We start from the raw sequence: 17,726 nt of genomic DNA, 5'->3' as shown, positions 1-17,726 counted from the left end.
ATCAAATTCCATTAAAACTACACTCTTCCAGAAGTTCATAGCTGTTCCCTTATCTCGTTTGTCACGGGGGACATGCATGAAATGTTCCTGAATGAAACTGAAACAGCCAAACTGCAGTTAAAGTCGACAAATTAAAAATGAAACACTTAAAGTGTGGTTTATTCATAAACTAATTTCGAGAGGATCACGTGCTTATAATCAACACGGCTGGCTCCTTGTTAGCTCCGTAATCAGCCCTATTAGATGATTACGGAAGCATTATAAATAACCTGAGTTTTCCGCTCCAGTTATCTTCGTCTTGAAGCTCCCCCCCTTTTCACCCCTACATCCTCCCACTTTTTCTGATCGGGCGACACGGTGGCCCAGTGGCTAGCACTGTTGCCTCACAGCAAGAACACTGCTAGTCCAACCCACCGGGCTGGTTGGTGTTTCTGTGTGGAGTTTGCATGTTCTCCCCGTGTTCGCGTGGGTTTTCCCCGGGTTCCCCGGTTTCCTCCCACCATCCAAAAACATAAATCATAGCCAATCAACTAAAACAAATTATCACCCAATACAACCTGAGTTTACACTTCTCACGGTGACAAGCAGGGGAGTTCTCGAGACCTACCTGACCTCGAATTCCCCTCTCGCCCTTCTAACGGGAGGGAGCCCCGGGCTCGAGGATATTACGAGCTCAGGGCTCTCTCCCGGGACAGCATGCCAAATACGCTTTATTGATTATCAGCTAAGTGTGAACTCTTGAAATTTCATGAAACTCCAGAGGAAGTGTGGATATCGCGATGGCACGATGATGTTCATCGATCTACAGTGCATCCGGAAAGTATTGACAGCGCTTTACGTTTTCCACATTTGTTTATTTTACAGCCTTGTTCCAAAAGGAATTTAATTAATTGATTTCCTCAACATTCTACACACAATCCTGCATAATGACAATGTGAACACAGAGTTTTAGAAATTGTTGCTTATTTATTACAAATAAAAAAGCTGTAAAATCACATGTAAATCAGTAGTCAGCCTTTGGCGTGAAGCTCTAAATTGAGCTCAGGTACATTCAGTTTCCACTGATCATTCTTGAGATGTTTCAGCAGCTTCATTGGAGTTCACCTGTGGTCAATTCAGCTGAATGGACTTCAGAAAAGCCCAGCCAAAACCAGCTATGTCCAGCTTAAAACAGGTTGGTCAAGCTGGTTTTAGCTGGATTTAGCTGGTCATTTTCCAGCCTGACCAGCTAAGACCAGGCTGGAAATGGCTGGAAACCAGCCTGGAAATGGCCAAAACCCCTCTATAACCAGCCTGGTTGACCAGCTAAAACCAGCCAACTAGCCTAGGCTGGTTTAAGCTGGATTTTTCAGCAGGGTTGTCTTATTTAGATTAAAGCAAATATTAAGATCACTGATGTCTTTGTAAATGTGGTCAGTATCTCCAGCAGAATAGAATCAAAAGCTACTAGTCAGCACATGATTCAGGAAACATCTGAGAAACAAATCAATCATACAGCAACATCCAGCATGCTGTAGAGCTCACAGTGCAGTGGCTTTACTTTACATCCATCTTAAGAAAGATCTCCATTTTCAATATAGTTATCTGTGATTTTGAAACTATTGAAGACAGCAGAAGGCAATGGTTTATTTGAATTATTTTGCCTGACATGTTTGTTGCTGTCAGTTGGCATTTCTGTGTGGAGTTTGCATGTTCTTTCCATGTTGGCGTGGGTTTCCTCCGGATGCTCTGGTTTGCCCTACAAGTCTGAACACATGCGATATAGGTGAATTGGGTAAGCTAAATTGTCCTTAGTGTATGTATGTGAATGAGAATGCATGGATGTTTCCCAGAGATGGGTTGCAGCTAGAAGGGCATCCGCTACGTAAAACATAGGCTAGATAAGTTGGTGGTTCATTCCGCTGTGGTGACCTTAGATAAATAAAGGGACTAAGCCGAAAAGAAAATGAATGAATGAATGTTTACTGCTACAAAATAAGTCTCTTAAAATAAAATATATTGGGCCCTATCATACACCTGGCGCAATGTGGCGCAAGGCGTGGCGCAATACTTGTTTGCTAGTGGTTTTGAGGCGTTGCGCTACGCTGTTTAAATAGCAAATGCATTAGCGCTCATATGTGCGCCCATAGGCGTTCTGGTCGAAAAGGGAAGGTGTTCTGAGGCGGACCGCTGGTGCGTTGCTATTTTGAGAAACTATAATAGATTTTTCATTAGACCAAAACTAACCCGGTCTAAACTCCAGCGCAGAGTTGCACCTCGCTTACACACTGCTTAATACACACCAAAGCAATAGGCAAACATCTTTACATTTGAAAAAATGTAAATATTAAGGATATATATAGGATATAATAAGAATAGATATAGGATATAAATATAAAGGATTAAAATATTACAAAACATATTATTTTCTAGCCTACAGAAATATGAAGAATCACTGCTTTTATGTCTTCTTCATCTCGGGAGGATTTTTCAGTTCATTCATAACAATTTGCTTTTGTATAATGTTATTATTATTAGCAGTATTATTTATTATATCCATATTTATATTTGTTTTATTAAAAACAAGCTTAGATTTGCCCACCTGTCAGGTTTTAGACCATATGGGGCACAGCATGTGTTTTAGGATATAACTCAGGTTTTTGAGCACACTTGGTTATTATTGTTCATTTATTCGTTTGCTGGAAATTAGAACTGAATTTAGAAATAGTTTTGAAACGAATATTTGCGCTTAACAAAATAAATAATTATTTATAGACTAATTGATGTCTGTGCGTAAAGGTTTCCCTATCCAAGAGCGAAAGTGAAAGTGATCCATTATCTCTCATTCTCACGCAGTAGATGCTCTGTTTAACAGTTTTCTGTTAAAAAACTGTTAACTGTTTGCTTGTGAAATGCTCAGTTTTTCCACTTATACTTACTTTGCGTCCTGTAAATAGCGAATGCGCTTATGGCGCAACGCAGCTGGCTCTTAAAGGTAATGGGAGATGAGACTCTGATTGGTTTATTCTCAAAACACACCTATAACTCATTAAAAAAATAAACTCAACCCTTTTAGCTCATGTGCCACGGCGCAAAGCGGATTTTCCCATCCTTAAATTAGCAAAAACACGCCCTGAAAGCGTTTGCGGCCTGTGTTTTGCGCTCTGCGCATGGACCGTCAAAATAGAGCCCCTTGTGTTCAAAGGGGGAAAAGTCTGTAGTTTTTTCCCAGACATTTAAAAAGAACTTATTTTAGAGCAGTAATCACAATAACGTGACATTTTTAACCAAGGTTATCATACCGTCAGAATCCTTTACCAGCCCATGTCTAGTGCGCGTGTGTCTCCATGTGCATGATAACACATGTAATGTTCTCTGTATTTCAGGCCTCAGAGAGCAGCAGTGCTGAAGGTTCTCCTCAGGAACAGACTCTGAAGAAGAAACAGGCCGCAACACTCGCCAAAATCAGAGAACTCATCAGCCAGGTCGGTACTGTTTACTACAAAAACACATTACTTACTTAGCGTTTCTGTCATGTTTATAGTGCAAATATCTAAAAACTCTTAAATTAAGAAGCATTTTCTAGTAAATATATTTACAAACATATACACTACCTGACAAAAGTTTTGATGTCGATCCAAGTTGTAAGAGCAGCAGATAATAACTTGACTTCTAGTTGATGATGTGTAAAAGTGTCAGAAGGTGGATTCCTCTGCTGAATCATCTGTTGATCTGCATCCCAATCATCATCAATACTGCAGAAGACCTACTGGAGCCAAGATTCTCACAGAAATCAGTCAAGTTTAGTAAAGGAGAAATCATGGTTTGGTGTTCATTCAGTATGGGGGCGTGCGAGAGATCTGCAGAGTGGATGATCAACATCAACAGCCTGAGGTATCAAGACATTTGTGCTGCCCATTACATTACAAACCACAGCAGAGGGACAATTCTCCAGCAGGATAGCGCTCCTCATACTTCAGCCTCCACATCAAAGCTCCTGAAAGCAAAGGAGGTCAAGCTGCTCTAGGATTGGCCAGCCCAGTCACCAGACATGAACATTATTGAGCATGTCTGGGGTAAGATGAAGGAGGAGGCGTTTGGAGATGAATCCAAAAGATCTCGATGAACTCTTTATATTCTATACTGGACATTATTTCTGTTCAGTGATGAGACTTTAGTCTGAGCAGAGTCAGACCTTACTGTCCTAATCAAATCATTAATGATCAAGACATGATCAGATTTTATTGTGCTCAAATAAGCAAAATCTAGAGGCCTTTGCCTTTCATATAAGACACTTCTGATACCAAATGATCAACTAGAATTTAAGATATTATTTGCTGTTCCTAAAACTTGGATAGGCCACAAGACAGGTAGTGTGTGTAAATCAACAATAATCTGCCAATGGGGTAAGTAAAATAATCTTGTTTGTGCTTTTGCTAAATAATCTGTCTCATTAGCAGATTAGCATGTTTTTACATGTAATTTTGATTTATTACTAGGCCCACACTGAATCTGCGCACTCAGAATTACGCAGATTTTCTGCAGATTTCCGCAGATTTTTAGCTCATCATTTATTCTATTTATTTACTTGAGTAAATGTGTGTAAATCTATATTTATTCAGTTTTTTTATTAATTTCAGGAATATTATTGACTAATGTAGAAATATTAATCTGATTTATGTGCAATGCAGTTTGTTAAGTAATATTGTCTGTCTTTTAGTAGAGAAATTATACGAGAAACTTGCTTTGCTTACCAAATTATGTGAATCTAATTGGATTTGTATATCCAGGGTCGCCACGACAGGATGAACCACCAACTTATCCAGCACACGTTTTTACGAAACATGGGAAACATCCACACACTCATTCACATACACTACGGACAATTAAGCCTACCCAATTAACCTGTACCGCATGTGTTTGGACTGTGGGGGAAACTGAAGGAAAGCCACACGAACGCAGGGAGAACATGCAAACTCCATACAGAATCACCACCTGATCCAGCCGAGGCTCAAACCAGCGACCTTCTTGCTGTGAGGCGACAGCACTACCTACTGCGCCACTGCGTCACCCTTTTTTTAACTCACAAAATCTGCAGATTTTTACCAAAATTCTCAGCAGAAATAGCAAAAAATTTCCGCAGATTCCGTCTGGCCCTACTTTTTACTTCTGAAAACAATACAATATTTGTTTGATTTAAGAATATTAAACACTGCATAAAAACTCTACTTAAGAAAAACTTTTTTTTTTTGCAGTGTAATCAGAATAATCAATCAAATCAGTAAGAAAAAAATAAATAAAACCAAAATTAAATGCCTAACAATATTTAATTAAATTGTAAAAAAAAAATTCTAATATATTGATTTATTTTATTTGTAATTTTTTTTAGAGTGTCATTTTCTCCTCTTGGTTTCCAACTTTTATGAATTTCTTTCGCACGGTGGCTCAGTGGTTAGCACTGTGGCCTCACAGCAAGAAGGTTGCTGGTTTGAGTTCTGTCTGGGCCAGTTGGCATTTCTGTGTGGACTTTGCATGTTCTCCCCCTGTTGGCGTGGGTTTCTTCCGGGTGCTATAAAATAATATAGCCCCTGGTTTCTCCCACAGTCCAAACACATGCGCTATAGGTGGAATAGAGGAACTAAATTGGCTCTGAGTGTGTGTGTGTGTGAATGTGACTGTGTATGGGTGTTTCCCAGTACTGGGTTGTGGTTGGAAGGGCATCCGCTGTGTAAAGCATATGCTGGAATAGTTGATGGAATAGTTTTTCCTCAGAATTGTTTCGTTAATGTCTCACTTCTTCTTTTTCTTCCTCTCCTTGTTCAGCTGAATAAAGAAGCAGTGTCTGAACATGCAAAGAAGATGTGGTCTCTCCCCGGAGATCTGTCTGAAGCTGTAAACTCCTGCGTTAAACCACACTTTCCAGAACACGTGGAGAAAAATGGAGAAAACCGCTCTGAGAACAGCGGACAGTACAGCCAGGTCTTCGTTGGATGAGTGTGTGTGTGTGTGTGTGTGAACAGCAGTTTAAATAAGCATCATTCATATTTAGGCAATGTTTAGATTACACAGTCCTCAATAAGTACGGCATCATAAATCATGTTCTGTTGACATACACTTTAGTAAATGATGATAATAGTGTATAAAAATCATCCAGCATTTTATATTTCACTCCAAAATAATAAGGAAAAAATACATTTTGGTAAAAAAAGATGTAAACCTGCTCTAGTTAAAGTATAAGCTATTTTCAGTCATGAAAAAAACAACAATCTGCAAGAAAAATGCTTTTTAATGCTATTGTTATTATTTTAAATCTGGAAGAAATGTTATAAGACCATCATAGACTAAAACATATATTACCATTTTACTAAAAGAGCCCCTATTCTGCATTCTAAGGCCCCGTTTACACTGAGTTTTGCTATGGTTGTGCCAATCGTCCACACTATGCCGTAGTTTTCAAGCGTCGAAAACTGAGTGTTTTGAAAATGCAAAGAGGCCGTTTTCATTCTGAAACGCTGCTGCTCCGTCTCAGTGTGGATGATGGAAAACGGAGACATATGAAAACAGAGGCGGGGCTGCAGACATTGGCCTCTCTGATTGGGGCTTTTCCCTCAATATTAAGTAGCCTAACACACAGTTCAGTCCTGCATCCTCTCCTTGTAAGTTCAGACTTCGCAAGTTTGATACGGAAAACAGACTCCCGAGGACATGTCGGGTAAATCTCCAAAGGGAACAGAGTACTGCATAACTCGCTAACATCATCATGGATGCGTACGTTGTTTCACTATCTTAACAATAAAATAAAAGCATAATATAAGGAACTGCTATTTTCATATTGATATTAACAACTTTATCAGACAGCAGAAATGTTGAGGCGCCGTGCTGCATACATGAGCGTCATCTTCACTGTATGAATATTTATAACAAAGCAGAGCCGATAACATCACTGCCTGCTTTCATTCTCATTGAAAATACGAAACACACCCTCTCTTTTGCTGAATGTCAGTTTTAATAATCAATAACGGCCATTATAAAAGTATAACGTACAGTGGTTACATTATTAACTTATCTTTGCACTTAGCCAAAACACGTTACCTGAGAACAAGTAATCGATTCAAAAGAGCAAACTCGAGGAACATGTCGTTGAATATAGACAACAAGATGAATTAAATATCACGTTTAGCAATTATAGTGAGATTAGATCCAGCGGGAGATCCTTGATGAACAGTCTGACGAGCACAGCTCACCTCTGAGTAGATATGCTGCAGCGCATGCCAGAGAGTGTGTATATGTGGTCACGTGATGTTAGTTTTCAGTGGTTTGGTGTAGACGGAGAGTTGTTCAGAAACGCTAGTGTGGACGCGGATTGTTTTTATTTTAAAACGCTGTTTTATAACTAAAACGCACCAGTGTAAACTGGGCCTAAAAGTAAATGTTTTGGTTTTGGGGGTCTCCAACAACAGGCTGATATGCATGCAAGTGACCAAAAACACTTCTATTTAGTGGTGGGCAGAGCGAGGCGTTATGAAACACTGAAACAGTCGAAGCAAATGTGTCGAAACATTTGGAAACCCGTCTCTACAGTACAATTTTATGTATTATTCTGGAGCAGCTTCAGCAAAGAAACATTTACACCAATTGAGGATGTATACTCCACGTTGTGGAATCGAGATTAAAAGTGAGTAAGATATAATGGGTTCAAATCCAGGCTGATGCATGCAGTTATTTTGGTAACACTTTATAATAACTGCACACTATTAATCATTTATTAAGCATTAGCAAATAGTGAATTCATTATCTGTTAAGCATTAACTCTACCTCAATAAGCATTAGTAAGCAGTTTATAACTGCAGCCATGGGCGTGGTAGTGGGGGGAAAAGTGGACCTGACTACCCAGGGCCCCGTCTAGGGAGAGGGCCCCTTGAAATCCCACCAATTTTTTATTATTTTTTATTTTTTTTGTAGCCTACTTCGAATTAATTGGCCCCTTCAATTGATGTCAATGTCATTATTTATTTCAAAATATATTGATAACCCCCCCCCCCATAAATGGTTTAGTCCGCCCATAGACGGCAGCCGGCGGCAAACATGTAACGCAGTGAGTCTAGAGCCTGATCATGCTGCGTAAAAAGCCCAAATCGGGCTTTCAAAAAAAGAAAGACAGGAAGGAAAAAGAAAGGAGGCAGAATGAGGGGAAGCAGCTGATGACTGTTTCTTTTCAAAAGGTGAACTGAGTTTGCTTGTTATGAAACTACATCTAATTATGGTGGCTTGAAAAGCCAACATACTGTTATCTCACTTAAACTTATTATTATTAGGCTGGCTTGTCAAAGCCAGACTACTGTTATCCTTTCTAAACTTATTATTATTATTCTTCTTCTGACTCTAAAAATCAAAATCTATCTCCTCCTTGAACTTTCGAACTATTACCACCAAACTCACACCAGACCTCCAAACTATTCTGACTCGGTATGCTATATCTCCTCAGACTGATTGGACTTTCGGTTTTCCGAAAAACGTCCCGGGACTGTCGGAAAAATCCCATAGACTTAACATTGGACCAAACTTTGTGACCTCGTAACTCTGCGTCAGACTGTCGCACAGAACTCTAACTGGGCTCATTTAACTCAGACTATCAAACTGCCAATGACTGATCACCTTTAAACTTTCTAGCCACGCCCTAGCAACCACTTTTGGGCCCTAGAAACTGTCCCATAGACTTCCATTCAAAAGACTCTCATTGACTTAACATGGGATCAAACTTTGTGAGCTCATAACTCTGGATCAGACTGTCCTACAGACTAATGGCTGAGCTCATTTAACTACGACTACCAAACTGCCAATAACTGATGAGCTTTTAACTTTCTAGCCACACCCCTAACTACCACATACTGCACCCTAGCAACTATCCCGTAGACTTCCATTACAAAAGACTCTCATTGACTTTCCATGGGATCAAACTTTGTGAGCTCATAACTCTGCATCAGACTGTCATACAGACTAATGGCTGAGCTCATTTAACTCAGACTACCAAACTGCCAATAACTGATGAGCTTTTAACTTTCTAGCCACACCCCTAACTACCACATACTGCACCCTAGCAACTGTCCCGTAGACTTCCATTACAAAAGACTCTCATTGACTTTCCATGGGATCAAACTTTGTGAGCTCATAACTCTGCATCAGACTGTCATAGAGACTAATGGCTAAGCTCATTTAACTCAGTCTAGCCAGCAGCCAATCACTGATGGCCTTTTAACTTTCTAGCCACACCCCTAACTACCACATACTGCACCCTAGCAACTGTCCTATAGACTGTAATTAGCTGTGCTTTCAAATGCTTATAATTCTAACATGCTAATGACATGCCAATCATGCTAGCAACATGCTACTCATATGCTAATCATGCTAATGACATGCTAACTCATACTGGAAACATGCTAATGACATGCTAATTTGTACTAGAATCATGCTAGTAACATGCTAATTCATACTAGACTCATGTTAATAACTGGCCTACATGCATATCTTTGCTTAGCAGTGTCCTATTGACTTGGGGGATGGCTCATCTGACTCAGACAACCAATGAGCATCTCAATATGATAATGAAGCTCACAAGCCACGCCCCCAAATTGATTCCATAGACTTCCATTAAAATAGGCCAAGATGCATATCTTTGCATAGCAGTGTCATAGAGACATGGGGGTTGGTTCATTTGACTTAGACAGCCAACCACATTCAAGTGCACTCTGTAACCTCGCCCATAGCAACAAAACAGAGTACCCTAGCAACCATTTATCAACAGCTATATCTCAGCATCAGAACATCGTAGAGACTTGGAAATTGGCTCGTTCGACTCATGCTAGCAAACGGAACTTCCTATATGCTACACATGCTAGCAGTGATTAGCTACATGCTAATATTGACTAGCCAAGTACTGTAACTTGCTAGACATGCTTACTAAGTATAAATGTTTTATCAAGCATGTATGTGAGGCTTGCCTAGTAACCACCCAGGGTACCCTAGCAACTGCCTAGCAACCACCCAAATTACCCTAGCAACCGCCTAGCAACCGCCTATCAACGCCTTAGCAACCACTCAGAATACCTTAGCAACCACCTAGCAACCACTTGGGATACCTTAGCAACCGCCTAGCAACACCTTAGCAACCACTCATAACACCCTAGCAACTGCCTAGAAACGCCTTAGCAACCACCTAGCAACCACTCAGGACACCCTAGCAACCACCTAGCAACCACTCAGGACACCCTAGCAACCACCTAGCAACACCTTAGCAACCACCTAGCAACCACTCAGAACACCCTAGCAACCACCTAGCAACGCCTTAGCAACCACTCAGAATACCCTAGCAACCATCTAGCAACCACTTAGGACACCTTTGCCACCACCTAGCAACACCTTAGCAACCACCTAGCAACCAGTCAAAACACCCTAGCAACCGCCTATCAACACCTTAGCAACCACCTAGCAACCACTTAGGACACCCTAGCAACAGTCTAGCAACACCTTAGCAACCACCTAGCAACACCTTAGCACATGCTAATTCATGCTAGAATCATGCTAACAACATGCTAACTTCATGTTAGAATCATGCTAATTCATGCTAAAATCGTGCTAGTAACATGCTAATTCATGCTAGAATCATGCTAGTAACATGCTAATTCATACTGGAATCATGCTAGTAACATGCTAATTCATGTTAGAATCATGCTAATAACATGCTAATTCATACTGGAATCTTGCTAGTAACATGCTAATTCATGCTAGAATCATGCTAATAACATGCTAATTCATACTAGAATCATGCTAATGACATGCTAATTCATACTGGAATCATGCTAGTAACATGCTAATTCATGCTAGAATCATGCTAATAACATGCTAATTCATACTGGAATCATGCTAGTTCATCCTAGAATCATGCTAGTAACATGCTTATTTATGCTAGAATCATGCTAGTAACATGCTAACTCATGCTAGAATCATGCTAATAACATGCTAACTCATACTAGAATCATGCTAATAACATGCTAATTCATGCTAGAATCATGCTAGTAACATGCTTATTCATGCTAGAATCATGCTAATAACATGCTTATTTATACTAGAATCATGCTAGTAACATGCTAATTCATACTAGACTCATGCTAGTGACATGCTAATTCATACTAGAATCATGCTAATAACATGCTAATTCATGCTAGAATCATGCTAATAACATGCTAATTTATACTAGAATCATGCTAGTAACGTGTTAATTCATACTAGACTCATGCTAGTGACATGCTAATTCACACTAGAATCATGCTAGTGACATGCTAGTTCATACTAGAATCTTGCTAATAACATGCTAATTCATGCTAGAATCATGCTAATAACATGCTAATTCATACTAGAATCATGGTAGTAACATGCTAATTTTACTACAATCATGCTAATAACACACTAATTCATGCTAGAATTATGCTAGTAACATGCTAAATCGTGCTAGAATCATGCTAATTCATGCTAATAACATGCTAATCCATGCTAGAAACGTACTAATAAGATGCTAATTCATGCTAATAACATGCTAATCTATGCTAGAATCATGCTAATAACATGCTACTTATACTTTTTTAAACTGTTTTTAAACTAAATAAACTATTACCAACAGGCTTTGTCAAGCCAGCCTCAAAGTTTGTCTCGACGAACTTTACTGTCTAGTTCTGCTTCTTCTTCTTCTTTCTTCTGAGACTAATTTTAAAGTCTATCTCCTCCTAACCCTTTCAAGCTTCATACCTCAAACTTTCGTCAAACCTTCAAACTGGTCTGACTCGGGTTGCTATATCTTTTCCGACTGATCCGACTTTCGGTTTTCCGAAAAACGACCCGGAAAATTCCCAAAATTCCCATTGACTTAACATTGGGTCAAACTTTGTGACCTCATAACTCTGCATCAGACGTTCCTACAGACTTCTAACTGGGCTCATTTAACTCAGTCTAGCCAGCAGCCAATAACTGATACCTTTAAACTTACTAGCCACTCCCTAGCAACCACTTTTGGCACCCTAGCAACTGTCCCATAGACTTCCATTGTAAAAGACTGCCATTGACTTAACATTGAGTCAACCTTTGTGAGCTCATAACTCTGCATCAGACTGTCCCACAGACTAGAGTCAGGCCTCATTCAACTCAGTCTAGTCAGCAGCCAATCACTGATGACCTTTAGACTTACTAGCCACTCCCTAGCAACCACTTATGGCACCCTAGCAACTGTCCCGTAGACTTCCATTACAAAAGACTCTCATTGACTTAACATGGGATCAAACTTTGTGAGCTCATAACTCTGCATCAGACTGTCATACAGACTAATGGCTGAGCTCATTTAACTCAGTCTAGCCAGCAGCCAATCACTGATGGCCTTTTAACTTTCTAGCCACACCCCTAACTACCACATACTGCACCCTAGCAACTGTCCTATAGAATGTAATTAGCTGTGCTATCAAATGCTTATAATTCTAACATGCTAATGACATGCCAATCATGCTAGCAACATGCTACTCATATGCTAATCATGCTAATGACATGCTAACTCATACTGGAAACATGCTAATGACATGCTAATTTGTACTTGAATCATGCTAGTAACATGCTAATTCATACTAGACCCATGTTAATAACTGGCCTACATGCATATCTTTGCATAGCCGTGTCCTATTGACTTGGGGGATGGCTCATCTGACTCAGACAACCAATGAGCATCTCAATATGATAATAAAGCTCACAAGCCACGCCCCCAAATTGATTCCATAGACTTCCATTAAAATAGGCCAAGATGCATATCTTTGCATAGCAGTGTCATAGAGACATGGGGGTTGGTTCATTTGACTAAGACAACCAACCACATTCAAGTTCACTCTGTAACCTCGCCCATAGCAACAAAACAGAGTACCCTAGCAACCATTCATCAACAGCTATATCTCAGCATCAGAACATCGTAGAGACTTGGAGATTGGCCCGTTTGACTCATGCTAGCAAACGGAACTTCCTATATGCTACACATGCTAGCAGTGACTAGCTACATGCTAATATTGACTAGCCAAGTACTGTAACTTGCTAGAAATGCTTACTAAGTATAAATGTTTTATCAAGCATGTATGTGAGGCTTGCCTAGTAACCAACCAGGGTACCCTAGCAACTGCCTAGCAACCACCCAAATTACCCTAGCAACCGCCTAGCAACCACCTAGCAACGGCCTAGTAATGCCTTAGTAAGGGCCTAGCGACCACTCAGGACACCCTAGCAACCGCCTAGCAACGCCTTAGCAACCACTCAGAATACCTTAGCAACCACCTAGCAACACCTTAGCAACCACCTAGCAACCACTTGGGACACCTTAGCAACCGCCTAGCAACACCTTAGCAACCACCTAGCAACCACTCAGAACACCCCAGCAACTGCCTAGCAACGCCTTAGCAACCACCTAGCAACCACTCAGGACACCCTAGCAACCGCCTAGCAAAACCTTAGCAACCACCTAGCAACCACTCAGGACACCCTAGCAACCACCTAGCAACGCCTTAGCAACCACTCAGAATACCCTAGCAACCATCTAGCAACCACTTAGGACACCTTAGCAACCACCTAGCAACACCTTAGCAACCACCTAGCAACCACTCAGAACACCCTAGCAACCGCCTAGCAACACCTTAGCAACCACCTAGCAACCACTTAGGACACCCTAGCAACCGCCTAGCAACACCTTAGCAACCACCTAGCAACACCTTAGCAACCACCTAGCAACCACTCAGAACACCCTAGCAACCGCCTAGCAACACCTTAGCGACCACCTAGCAACCACTCAGGACACCCTAGCAACCACCTAGCAACACCTTAGCAACCACCTAGCAACCACTCAGGACACCCTAGCAACCACCTAACAACGCCTTAGCAACCACTCAGAATATCCTAGCAACCACCTAGCAACCACTTAGGACACCTTAGCAACCACCTAGCAACACCTTAGCAACCACTCAGAACACCCTAGCAACCGCCTAGCAACACCTTAGCAACCACCTAGCGACCACCTTGCAACACCTTAGTAACCACTTAGCAACTAGTCAGAAGACCTTAGCAACTGCCTAGCACCACCTTAGCAACCACTCAAAACACCCTAGCAACCGTCTAGCAACACCTAAGCAACCACCTAGCAACTAGTCAGACCACCTTAGCAACTGCCCTGCACCACCTTAGCAACCACCTAGCAACCACTTAAAACACCCTAGCAACCGCATAGTAAAATGCTAATTCATGCTAAAATCAAGCTAACAACATGCTAATTCATGCTAGAATCATGCTAGTAACATGATAATTTATGCTAGAATTATGCTAACAACATGCTAATTCATGCTAGAATCATGCTAGTAACATGCTAATTCATGCTAGAATCATGCTAACATGCTAATTTATGCTAGAATCATGCTAGTAACATACTAATGTATGCTAGAAAATGCTAACAACATGCTAATTCACGCTAGAATCATGCTAGTAACATGCTAATTCATGCTAGAATCATGCTAACAACATGCTAGTTCATGTAAGAATCATGCTACTAACATGCTAATTCATGCTAGAATTATCCTAGTAGCATTCTAATTCATGCTAGAATCATGCTAGTAACATGCTAATACATGCTAGAATCATGCTAACAACATGCTAATTCATGCTAGAATTATGCTAACAACATGCTAATTCATGTAAGAATCATGCTACTAACATGCTAATTCATGCTAGTAATATGTTAACTCAAGCTAAAATCATACTAACATTCTATTTACACTTTAAAACCACTTAAAACTTTCAGATTCGGCTTTTCAAGCCACCATAAAGTTTGTTCTCAAACTTTAATATCTAGTTAAAGTTAACATAGTCAACTCCAGACAGCTGCTGCTAATGCAGGGCTCGAAATTGCGACCATTTTGGTCGCATATAATGCTGATTTGTGTACAGTCATTACCAGGGAAACCGTAATATTTCAGCGCTCCTAAAGCGCCCCCTTGTGACAGAAAATGAATTTTTATTTCCAATAAATTTTTTTAGCTGTTTATGGTCAAATTATTGCAATTATCGATCCATGTGTAAATGTGAAAGAAGTTAATGTGCCTTTTAAAAATCTAAACAATTAAGTAATACTACTATAAGAAATTATATACTTGATTTATCCCTTTTAATGGTATAAAGGTTGAAATGCCATTGTATTAGATATTTTGTCTGTATACGTCTGCAAGATGTCTGTTAAAGATCTCGTCTGGCAGACGTCTGTATGATGTCAGTTTTACACACATTCTGAATCGCAAACATCTTAAAGATGTCTAATAGAAGTCTCTTTCACATCTGATAGGATCTAATCTAAAGTGAGGACTATTGATGCTTTATAAATCCCTTATAAATGACAAATAAAGGCTCAGTTCAATTCTAAACAGGAAGAATGACATTATTCATTCCTATTTATTTAAGGATACACAAATGAAACTGTACTTCAAATGAAAAATAAATCTCTGCAACCTGATCTAAAATAAAATCACTGTAGAGTTTAAACACTGCATCTTATTATATTGTTAAATCATTATATTGTTGTTGTTGTTTTATCCAGTTTTATGTCGTATTTTGACACTCCTGTTATTCAGCAATGTTTAAACTTTACAGTAAATTTACTTTTTAGAAAAGATTGCAACGATTATAGTTAATTTGATTCTGAGCCTTTAATTGTCATTTATAAGGAATTTATAAAGCATAAATAGTTCTTACTTTAGATTAGCTCACAAAACTGCATGAAGTTGAGTTAATAAAGCATTTATTAACATACACAGTAACCATTAATATATGCCTGAATAATAAGATATATAAATGTTGATTTCAATAGTTTATTAATCATTTTCTAACTCATTCTGAATGATCCTAAAAACCCTCAACTACTCTTAAATACAAATGATTTGTAAATGATGTAATACTTAATTTAGTAATGAAAAATAAATCATTAACTAAGCATGAAAATACAATTATCAAGCACATTATATAGGTGCTTAAAAGTCAAGAATGCAGCATTTGTAGCTGCAGTTATAAACTGATAATTAATGCAGAGTTAATGCTTAACAAATAATTAATTCACTAGATAGTAAATGATTCATAGTGTGTAGTTATTGTAAAGTGTTTCCGTTATTTTTAAATGCTCTGTTTTTGTAGCGTGTTTTGACATTGGTCTAACATAAAAATGAACACTTTGTAAATAAATAAGTCTTGTTTTGGTTATAAAAACAATTATTATTAATAGAATTAATTTAAAAAGTCTTAATTTCTGAGAATTTGTAGTCAGGTTTGCTGCACGGTTACTCTGAGCACATGCGCAGTCCACTAGGCTACAAAAGACAGAGGTTTCAATCAGTTGCAGATTTGCCAGGTCTGGAAACGCATCTGAAATGGCAGGTGCTTTGAATTGCTTTAATCATGTGAACTGGTGTTTGGAATCACCTCAGTCATGTGACCCAGGTGTTTGGGATCATGCTTCAGTGCAGTGTTTTGAAACACTTGTGCTTTAGGATCTCGACACTGTCAGTTTCACATCAGCCATCCCTACTTTCATTGTCTTATAACATGCATTTATTTTACCTAATTATCCCAACGACTCCCATATGATTTGTTCAGTGATTCGTTTATTCCCTACTTTGCATGATATGTGCTGATCTTTGCGTCACGATCAATCTCATGATCCCCTGCTAGTGTTTGAAGGGGAAAGGTGCGTTCACGTTTTACCAGATCCAGCACTTAATATTTGGCGTCGACCATGATACAAATAGGCAAAAGATCCCAGCACAAACGAACCATTCATTTGACTCTGAGTTGACTCTTTTCTTAAAGAATCAATAGTTTTAAACACGGTGCACTTTCAGATATAACTCTCAGCTGGATGTTTCATTCACAGTGCTGCGTTACAGAATGCATGGAAGCTCATTTTCAAAACCCCAAAATAGGGGCTCTTTAAATCAAAACTTAATATATTTTTGTTATATATATATATATATATATATATATATATATATATATATATATATATATATATATATATATATATGTTTATCTTTTATATATATATATATATATATATATATATATATATATATATATAATATAATATAATATAACAATATAAGTAATAAAATAAAAATCAGAGTGTATGTACATATATATATTTATTTATTTATTTATATATGTGTGTGTGTATATATATATATATATATATATATATATATATATATATATATATATATATATATATATATATATATATATATATGTTTATCTTTTTTATCTTAATTATTATGCATTGAAATATTATATATACACATACATACACTTTGATTATTTATTTTATTATTTTATTACTTATATGCACAGATTTTTTTGCTTCTTATTATGGGGTGAACTATAATTTGACTTAAATTAACTTTAAATGAAGTGAAGCCTGTTTTAGGACCATTATTATTGTTTATATGTTGACATGTTTTTGTCCGCCAAAGCTGAAATGTTAAAGGAGAATAAAATGGGGAAAATTTAACATGGAATTTAATTCTTCTTGATCATTATAAGGTCTTTTTCAGATCTTTATCTTTGACATTTGAGAAACACACACACACACACACACACACACACACACACACACACACACATACACACACAAACACACATAAATC

At 38.6% G+C, this 17,726-nt stretch overlaps 1 protein-coding gene across 3 annotated transcripts in view; it reads left to right on the top strand.

Moving 5' to 3' along the window:
• The window catches only part of plcb2 (phospholipase C, beta 2), a 97,272-nt gene extending 89,134 nt beyond the window's left edge, over positions 1-8,138 (top strand). For all 3 annotated transcript variants that reach the window (XM_073927999.1, XM_073928001.1, XM_073928000.1), the window contains exons 32-33: positions 3,366-3,464; positions 5,803-8,138. In XM_073927999.1, coding sequence (XP_073784100.1) covers positions 3,366-3,464; positions 5,803-5,973 — 270 coding nt within the window. In that variant the 3' untranslated portion in view covers positions 5,974-8,138. The remainder of the gene's footprint in view (positions 1-3,365; positions 3,465-5,802) is intronic.
• Positions 8,139-17,726: the final 9,588 nt, after the last annotated feature.

Source organism: Danio rerio, chromosome 17, assembly GCF_049306965.1.
Source record: "Danio rerio strain Tuebingen ecotype United States chromosome 17, GRCz12tu, whole genome shotgun sequence".
Classification (NCBI taxonomy): domain Eukaryota; kingdom Metazoa; phylum Chordata; class Actinopteri; order Cypriniformes; family Danionidae; genus Danio; species Danio rerio.
Note: the sequence above shows the minus strand (reverse complement) of the source record. Positions and strands in the feature narration are given on the sequence as shown.